At 36.7% G+C, this 10,356-nt stretch overlaps 1 protein-coding gene and 2 pseudogenes across 1 annotated transcript; all 3 read right to left on the minus strand.

Annotated features, from left to right (window-relative positions):
* LOC104745153 lies at positions 3,481-6,238 on the minus strand (annotated as a pseudogene).
* Positions 6,865-10,286, minus strand: LOC104745154 (annotated as a pseudogene).
* Positions 9,499-10,341, minus strand: LOC104748092 (coatomer subunit zeta-2-like). The gene is made up of 5 exons (XM_010469783.1): positions 10,326-10,341; positions 10,102-10,249; positions 9,941-10,018; positions 9,703-9,787; positions 9,499-9,558 (listed from the first exon to the last, which is right to left on the minus strand). The coding sequence occupies exons 1-5, from the start codon at positions 10,339-10,341 to the stop codon at positions 9,499-9,501; spliced, it is 387 nt and encodes a 128-aa protein (XP_010468085.1).

Below are 10,356 nucleotides of genomic sequence, written 5' to 3' on the forward strand. Positions count from 1 at the left end.
CCCCTTCTAAATTTATACTTTGCCTAATTATTTTTAGTTTAATATTCTTAACAAAGTAGGCTATATTTACATTTTTAAAAATTTTAAACCTATAATAACCCTACTTTTAGCCAACATAATATTCTTATATTATATGGGTCCGAAAGGTGAACTGATATTTTTTTTGGAATTCCATATTAACTCTTGTTTTGTCGTTTTTGAATAATTGTGTATATAAGNAAAAAAAAAAAAAAAAAAAAAAATATTGGTGTATACTATAATGTCTTAAAAAATAGTGTTTTCTTTCAAAAGCATAAACCCTGTCTACCAACCAAAAAAAGAAAGGCATAAGCCCTAAAAGAGTTTCTATAATTTCCATAGCCATTAGCTAAAATTAGTATGAATATAGAGTGAAGATCACAATTAGCTAAAAAACCTCACAAGAAAACAAAGAATACTATTAATAAAATAAACATTTCTTCAAAAGGAAGAGTAAGTGATCATCTCTAATCTAATCTCTATATATTTGAATATTCAATTGCCAGATATAATTGTAACTATGGGATGTTTGATATTTACGTGAAATTGCAGCTGATCGTGATCATTTACAGATATATATTTCAATTATAACAAATCAAAGTGTTGGAAAATTGTAATCGTGATTATTCATCATTTTGAAACATTACCCTAAGAAGGTATAAATAAAGCGATTCGAAATCAATAATAAAAATTGAAAAAAAATAAAGAGAGGTAATAGAATCACATACCTAACCACTCACACACACTTTCATTAAGCAAATTCCAAAGATAGACATATATAATTAAGGAAAATTATTTTTTTTTTATCAACCATTATAATTATTATTAAGGAAATAATTATCATTATAAAAATATTTAGTGGGAAACGGCAGACTGGAGAGGAGATGCGTCAACTTGGATACGGAAACCTTGTCTTTTAAACTAGTTGTGAATGTAAAATCAATTTTTATTCATTTATAAATTATATAGACCTATGATCGTGACGTATAAATATATAGAATGTAAACTTTTTTTCATTTTTTGAACAAACATTGTAAACTTTTTTTTTTTTTTTTTTTACGATCGTTGTAAACTTTTTTTTTTTTCTGAACAAACAATGTGAACTTTTTCTATGAGACTCTGTTGATGATGCATCTTTGAATATAATTGCATGTTTAACTATTCGAGAATTCAGCCAAAAAAAACCCAAACTTTACAGAATTTGTCAAAAAAAACATGAATTCTTATCTTGCCAAATAAACACTCAAATTTTGTTGACTTTTAAATATAATAACAAACTTTTCATTGACTTCCCAAATCAACACACCATTTATTAAGTTAACAGAAAAACGCCGTTTACTGCTGGGGTTAAATCATAAGACGTTTCTAAATTCTTAGTTTAAAAAAAAAAAAATCTGCATCATCAAGGCTCGAACTCGGGTTCTGGGAGTGCATAAGGGGGTATTATACCACTGAACTAGTGGAAACTTTCGAACAATAGTGCACTGTACTTGATTCTATTATATGAGTACACGGAATTAAAAAAAGGGAAAAAATCAGACTTTGTCGACGTCGAGAGAAAAGAAGACCTCGGCGTAAAGCACGCAGGTCGATTTTTTTTTTTCTTTTCAACTTTCAATTCACAGATTGCACAGACCAAAACTGGAATTAACTAACAAAAATCTGCAAACAAACCAACTAAAATTAAAAAAATCTGTAATTTATATTCACTTACAAAACCAAAACTTAGAATTGTTCAAACCAAGCCTGCAACTTAGTTCTAAAATCTGAAAATTAACTAACAAAATGAATTGAAGGTTGAAAAGTAAAAGAAAAAATCGACCTGCTTGCTCTAAACCGAGGTCTTCTTCTCTCTACATCGACAAAGTCTGATTTTGGTAAGGTTGTCTGATTTTTTTCTGTTTTTAATTCCGTATACACACTATAATAACATCAAGTACATTACATTAATGTTTGAAAGTTGCCACTAGTTCAGTGGTATAATACTCCCTTTGCAGTCTGAGAACCCGAGTTCGAGCATTGGTGATGCAAATTTTTTTTTTAAAACTAAGAATTTCAAAACGTCTTATGATTTAACCCCAGCAGTAAACGGCGTTGCTAATGACGTTTAAGTTTTCTGTTAACTTAATAAATGGTGTGTTGATTTGGGAAATCAATGAAAAATTTGTTATTATATTTGAAAGTCAACAAAAGTTGAGTGTTTATTTGGCTAGATAAGAAATTTATGTTTTTTTTGGCAAATTCTGTAAAGTTTGGGTTTTTTTTGGCTGAATTCTCTTAACTATTCTGACTTTACTTCGTCAAACGTAATTAACAATGGGGCGGATCTAGAAACATAATTAACATGGGTCACAACAACACAACATATTTAACATATAAATATTTAATTTATAAAATGTTATATGAACATATATCAAAAGACATGTAAATGAAGCAAAATAAAATGTGTTAATTGACAATTGGTTATAGTAATTTGTATATAAGGTAAAAAATGAATAATTAGACTAATATAAAAATCATTTATTACCTTAAAATAATAGAAATAGAAAGTAAATACTCATTAGCTAAATAAAATTAGTAGAGAACATGAAACACAATCAATGAATTGTTTCATTTCCATAAATTATATAACAAAATTAAAAATTATCAAATCTTGTATGGGGCACGTGCCCCAGTAACCTTCTACCTAGGTCCACCCTTAACATCCTCGCGGAACACCAATGTATTATAGACTGATAGATATGTCAAAGATATTCTTAGGTTTAATTCACTAAGATTGAACAAGATCGAGTTCTTTGTTAGTTTAGACCTTTGCATCGAGATTTTATATTTAGAACTTTGCATTGTCTTCATTGTAACGTGTCACGTGCTATCCATGAATCCATGATCTGAAGCCAAATACTATTCATTAACTTCAATTTGTCGTTTCCCCTGAGCTGATGTTATACCCTAACAAGATTTGTATTTGAGTGGAAAAATAATATATTTGTTAGACTTAGATCTGAACATATTCGTGTGGTTCGTACGTAATGAGAAATAATATGTCAATGAGGAATGTACATGTGTAATAAAAGATCCCAGAAAGAGAGATGGTTTCCAATTTTGTAACAAAAAGCTGTTTTGTGACTAAGAAAAGCTCTAATTCAATTTGTCAATAGTATATCAGTAGGTTCTTTTAATCTTTGTATTTTTTTAGTAAGATTCTGATGTAGAGCAGTAAATGACTAAATGTCATGTAAATTTGGAAATCTGACAAAGTAGGTAAATGTTTGTTGAAAATAGTTATATACAAAGTAGACAGAATGTGTGCATGAACTAATTAGCTAATTGTTTGGTAAAAAATGGTTAATTACAAACACTGAAGCTGTTCAAAAAATAATTAAATCTTAAAAACAGCTAAGTAAACGATCTAACTACTACTGCCTTCTTTGCTTTTAGAGATTCATATGCCAAATCTGAAAATTTTAGCTGAGAACGAACATTGTTATTAACTTAATCACAATTTAAATTAATAGTAGTATACTATTACTTATCCACAAATCGCCGCCGTCTCATTGTAATGACTTTGTTATTCCCCGAAAAAACAAAAACAAATATAAAGCTAGAGAAGATCAATGCATCTCTTGTGTGACATGTTCCAACCAGTTTGCAAGTTCCGACATCGTTGGTCGTTGATTAGGATCATCCCGTACACACAACTCCGCCATGTCAGCAAGTTTCAACAATGGCTCAACGTTTTTCGGCAACGCAATATACTTATCCACAATCGCCGCCGCTTTGCCTTCTCTGATCACCGGAACCGTCCACTGGACAATCTCAGGCGGATCACAGTCCCTATCATAACGTTTCCTTCCCGTTAAAATCTCTAACAACACAACCCCAAAGTCATAAACATCTCTTTTGATGTCCATATTCTTCTCGTTCGACGATGTCACTAGCCCGAAATCCGCAACTCTCGCTACCCAATCTGAGTCCAAAAGTACATTCGAAGACTTCACATCACCATGAACGATTCTTGGCTCAGCTTCATTGTGAAGATAGTCAAGACCCTTTGCGGTTTGCGTAGCTATTTTCATCCTTAAGCTCCAACTCAACGGCGAAAACCCTCCGTGTAGATGGTCGTGAAGCGTACCGTGAGGCATGTACTCGTAAACAAGAAGCCTCTCTCCCATTTCAGTCGAGTAACCGAGGAGATTCACAATGTTGCAATGCCTAATGTTACAGAGAATCTCTAGTTCCGTCTCGAACTCTCTTGTGTTTGTGTGAATTATGGTTGATGCGTTTGCTCTCTTAACCGCTACTTGTCTCCCGTCAGCTAACACAGCTTTGTAGACAAACCCGTAGCTTCCTCTGCCTAACTCATTGAACTCTTTAAACCCGTTGGTCGCATCTTTAAGCTCAGAGAGTCTGAACACTTGAGCAAAAGGTGTTACTGATGGAGCAGGGGAGATATATTCAAGTGGCTCGGTGTCTAAATCAGGCTTTCCTATACAAGACTTGAATTGATTCGCAGCACCGTCATCTTTATTAGGACTAGAGAAAATACGTGGCACGACGCAGCAACCGATTATGATGATCAACAGAGCGGATGCGCAAGATCCAATGATTAGGACAAGTCTCTGTAGTTGATGCCAATGCTTGTCTGGAAAATTGCTGTTATGAAGCTTACATATGTCCGAACACGAACTGTTTTGACAGAGCGAACAAGGCGTACAGATCCGATCAGAGTTCTCAGTGCAAGAACTAGACAAGAAAAATCCATGAGAGCAATCAGAGCCGCAAGGTGAACAGACCATTAACTCTTTCCTTACACACAAACTCGTTAGGTCAGGTTCGTTGAGGATACTTGCGTTGAAAGCAAACTCTTTTTCGTTACACGGACCAGCTCGACACATCCCTGGACTACACAGCTCTAAAGGTGGATCGTAAGCTAATGTAGATGACCCGTTAACCATCCAGCAATCAAGAACAAGATCCTCTTCTCTAATACCACAAACAATGAAATCAGATGAAGCAATCGCTTTGAATCCAGAACCTTTTGGAATCAATGAAAAATTCGAGTTTCCCCAACACTCAACCTCATGAGTATCCTCACGGATTCCACAGAAATGGCGAGGACCTGAGGTTAACGCGACGAAACGAGAATCATCCGTTGGAGAGTTGACGAAAGACTCATCCTCTCCCCAACACTTCACCTCCCGGGATGAGTTTAGAATCGCACAGAGTGAGTTTTTCCCGGCGGCTAAGACTTGGAAGCTATCAGAAGATGTGTTAAACCCTAAATTAGTAGAATTGGGACCAAAACAGAGCAATCCACCATCTCTGATTCCACCACAGCTAAACCCATCACCAGAAACGATCTTGTTGAAGACGAGATTACTAACAAACTGATCATAGAAGTTTGGATTCTCTTTAGCGATTAAGCTGTTGTTATTCTTAGTTCTTGTTATCTCCCAACAGTCGATAGTTCCAGCATCGTGATCGGAGTAGTAAGCTCCTCTAACTGCACAGACATGGCTGTTTCCAGCAGCGATCTGGGAGTAAGCTGTAGTCCTGTAAGCTAGAGGAACAAGATCCATACCTGAAGAAGAAGAACCAAGTGAGCTGAAACAAAACGCCTGAGAAGTGTTGGATAGAATACCGCAGAGAAACCCGTCACCGCCTGAAAGAACCGCCATTGACGGAATGGTGTAACTTGCGGAAGTGGAAGAAGCAAGAGATGAAGAAGAAGAAGTTGGAGAAGAAGGTGATGAATAGTTTTTGCCCCAGCAGATGACATCTTGACGACCACTAGCGTCAATGGCGCAGAAGAAAGCAGAGCCGCCGAACGAGGCCGCTATTGGACCGGAGGATCCGAACCTGGATCCGGGTTTGAAGAAAAGTAGTGGAATGAGAGAGAGAAAGAGGAGAAAGAGATGGGTTTCCATTGGAAGTGAAGTTCATGAACTGAAAGATGAAGATTGAGACAAGCTGCCATTTGACAGTGTGATGGCTGACGAACAGAGAGAACGTGGGTGGCGTCCTCATGGCGACCATCAAAACCAAACAAAAAAAAAAAAGTATAAATATTTATTATTGGATTCGTTGGATCTCTCTCGTCTATAACTATAATATTTGTATGCTTTACAGTTACAGTGACGACCGACTGATAAACTGTATCTAAACTATTAACACAACACATTCATGCAGGTACAAAAAAATTATTTAAGTTTTATATGAATGTGTCACAATGGTGTAGTTTTTAATTCAGGTTTTATAAATGTAAAATTTTGGACGTAATTTATTGGTAAGAAGGGAATATAGTTCATAATAATGAAATATATCTAGCCAAAAAGAGAAAATCTAATGAACTTTGCCTTAAGGGGACAAGAAGATCTAGTCCCATGTCAATTTCTTTTTTTCTTTGGAGCTTTAATGCAAAAGATAAATTAAAGAAAAGAAAAGAAAACTCTTTTGGAGCTCACCGTCATTGTCAACTTGTCGACATATATGCAAATGCAATGGATAATATATTTTTAGGTGACAAAATAGAAATAAAACAGGAGTCGGTAGTAATTTTCCATGCAATTGCAAACGACTGAAATTTTAAATTATTGAGCAAAAGATGTGTGGGGTTACATAAGCATAAGTTCGGCGTTTTTGGTGCGTATGATTCCAAAATTCCTGCCTCGGTGTTATAAACGCAATGTAGATCCTTTTTGCTATATCTGAAGCTCTACTTTTTTATTGATCGTTTTTGTCTTTGACCACCCTTTGAACATTTGCAAAACTCTTTTAAGTGTGTTTTCCATCAAGCCGACTACAATGAATTATACATTAGCTGTTGCTTCTTCGATGATAGTTTTGCGCATTTGTCAAGGTTTCAAAAGCTCAAAAAAACTGATTTCATGGTAATTGAGATTTAGATTTTGTGGAACAGAGAAATAAGAAAAGCAAGTGAATTTATTATTGTTGAAAAGACTTCGAAGTTGAATGGTAAAAGCCTATTTACGAGATCATCAAAACGTAAAACATACCAAGTAAAGGAAAAAAAAACCAAAGCACTAGAATCTCAAAGGTCATCGACGCCAGTTCTTGTTCAGGAGCTTCCACCGCGGAGACTGAGAACAAGGTCAAGTGTTGACTCTCAGAAAATACAACTGATGAAGAGTTGATCCGTTCTTAATGTTGTAATATGCTACTGTTCGACCACCCTTAAGCACTTTACCACCAAAGATAAGTTTCTGTATCTCCAGAGGTATTCCTTCCTTGTCTTCGATCTTACCTGCAACACTATCAATAGTGTCTGAGTCCTCAACTTCTAGGGTAATTGTTATAGGGGTATGGGTTACGGAATAGGTGTTAACGAATATCTGTATAACACGGGGAATACGACGGATAACGTAAAGGGTTGACTCGGCCTGGATGCCGTAATCCGCAAGAGTCCGACGGCAATCATCGAGCGGTCTACCGAGATACCCCAGCCTCTGCTGGTCCGGGAGTAAATTTGCCTCATCTTGAATCTTGGCCTTGATATTGTCAATGGTGTCTAAGCTCTCAACTTCTACTGTAATGATTTTAGCGGGAAGGGTTTCACCGGTACTGGTTACACCGGGAAGGGTCTTGACGAATATCTGCATACGACGGGGAAGACAAAGGACAAGGTAAAGTTTTGAGTTTCTCGGGATGCGGTAGTCCGCAACAGTACGGTCATCCTTGAGCTCTCTACCGAGAAATATCAGCCTCTGCTGGTCTGAGGGTAAATTTTCCTCGTCTTGAATCTTCGCCTTGACATTGCCAATGGTGTCTGAGGTATCAACTTCTAGGGTAAGGGTTTTAGCGGCAAGGGTTTCACCGGTACTGGTTACACCGGGAAGGGTCTCGACGAATATCTGCGTACGACAGTGAAGACGATTAAGAAGGTAAAGTTTTGAATTTCCCTGGATGCCGTAATCCGCAAGAGTAAAGTCCTCCTGGAGCTCTTCCGGTGAAATATCAGTCTCTGCTGGTCTGGAGGGATCCCTTCTTTATCTTGGATGTTGACAGGACGGAGAAAGAAAAGTCTTGACCTTTTCTGGCTGCCTGAATTCATAAGAGCAAGGAACGGCCTGTGCTGGTCTGTAGGGATCCTTTCTATATCTTGAATGTTGGGACGACGGAGACGGTTAAGTCTTGAATGGATGCCGTAATCCACAGTAAGGTCATCAAGGAGCTCTTCTTGGTGAAAGATAAGCCTCTGCTGGTCTGGAGGGATCCCTTCTTTGTCTTGGATGTTGACCTTGACGTTATGGATGGTGTCTGAGCTTTTGACCTTGAGGGTTATGGTCTTTCCCGCAGGAGTCTTCACAAAGATTTGCATAACACCTTTTAGAACCAAGTGGAGGGTTGACTCTTTCTGGATTCTGTAATCAGCCAAGGTACGACCATCCTCCAGCTGTGTACCGGCAAAGATAAGTCGTTGCTGGTCAGGAGGGATTCCTTCTTTATCTTGGATATTTTCCCTGACGTTCTCGATCGTGTCGAAGCTTCTCACCTCAAGAGTTATGATCTTGTTTGTAAGAGTCTTAACAAAGATCTGCATACCACCTCTCAACTTCAGAACCAAGTGGAGAGTTGAGTTTTTTTGGATATTGTAATCAGCCAAAGTAGGACCATCATCAAGCAGTCTACCGGAAAAAATCAGTCTCTGCTGATCTAAAGGAATGCCTTCTTTTTCCTGGATCATTGCCTTGACATTAAGGATGGAGTCGGAGGTTTCAACATCAAGTGTTATGGTCTTTTCTGTAAGAGTCTTTGCGTAGATTTGGACTGTCATCTGTAAGACAATTTTTTATATGGCAGAAAATAATCTCAACGGAGGATTCTGAATGGTAGAACCAAAAAGATCAGACGAAAAAAATATTAAGAGAAGAGATCGGAGAAACAAGTACCTTGAGAGAGTAATTCACAGGAAAACGTTTGCAGATTTGAGTAACGAGAAGGAGAAGCGTCTGTGTTTATACAGAGAGGGCTTGAAATACTAAATCTAACTTAATAATTGAAAAATCTGCTAATTTCTAGTTGGTTTTGGATTTTCTAATACAAGATCTCTTATTCGACTTTATCTGTTACTTAAAAAATAATCTGAAATTCATTATTTCTTTATCGCTTTAGTTATTTTTTTTACCTAAATTCATCCCAAAGTCGAACCAAAAACTGATTGGCGTGCACCTCAAATTAGAAGGTTCTAAGCCTTAGGGGGTGGCACTTTCTTCACCCCTCACTAGCATCTGAAATCGCTTTAGAGTTTAGACTTTCGTGAATAGCTTTTCTAGACTTCAAGTAGAGTAATCAAATTCTTGTTTCAATAATCCAGTCTCCAAAAACATTCCACCAATTGCACAAAGCTATTTATATAATTATTAGAGACTTTTTTAATAAGTTTCGAAACCGGAAGACAAAACTCACTCATAATAGTTGCTTATCATAGAAATTGAAGTCCATTCTTCTATTAGGTTAAACTCATGTAAGCAGACTTCTTGTCAGATGCTCCCGAGCTGTTGCTATCGCTTGAGTTAATGTCTGCAATTCCCAAAAATGTAAACAATGGATCCAAATTAGAAGTGCACTTTTGTGTTTATAGCCGAACCAGACCAAAATTATAGCAAAAACTGTTGCTTTCTTCGTAGGGAGATGTAACAATAATAATCAAAAAGTGTCAATTACCTGTTCAGAGAGTGAACCACTAGCTTCTGTGCTCTGCATTGCTACTTTCCCGGCAATGACGTTTGGGTCCGTTTCAAGAACCACCCTTAACACATTATCCACATATAACCCATAATCAAACAATAGCTAAATGCTAAGATATATAGGACAAGCTCAAAAACGGTTCAGGAAATCTTTTAACATGTTTAGGACTTTTATATAACTGTCATGTAGGGCTAACATATTAAAACTTGCATACCCCTGGTCGACCATTTCATCAAGGCACAGAAAGATGAGATCCAAGTTCTCAAGGGCTTCCATCTTTTCCACATTGTTCCTGGTAAAGAAACGGATGCATCAAACTTAAGTTCTGGAGATCGTGTATCAATAAATTAAGGCATATTCAAGTAGAGAAAATACCTCAGAAGAAGTGCAACAGCATCGAAAAAGCCTTGAAGAACAGAAGATAAGATGAGCTCGTTTTCATTTTCACCTCCAGTAACAAAGAAGTGAAGGTCCTGGGCAAACTTATAGACAATGATATTATTGTCCAACAGTGTGATCTCAGCTGCACATAAACGTTAAAACCAAACATCTATAAGCGATTTTGAAAGAGACAGTATGTATATACAAAGTCAGGAAACCCAATACACAGCCCATGAAAATAATTCTTTA

This window comes from Camelina sativa, chromosome 15 (genome assembly GCF_000633955.1).
Source record: "Camelina sativa cultivar DH55 chromosome 15, Cs, whole genome shotgun sequence".
NCBI classification, from domain to species: domain Eukaryota; kingdom Viridiplantae; phylum Streptophyta; class Magnoliopsida; order Brassicales; family Brassicaceae; genus Camelina; species Camelina sativa.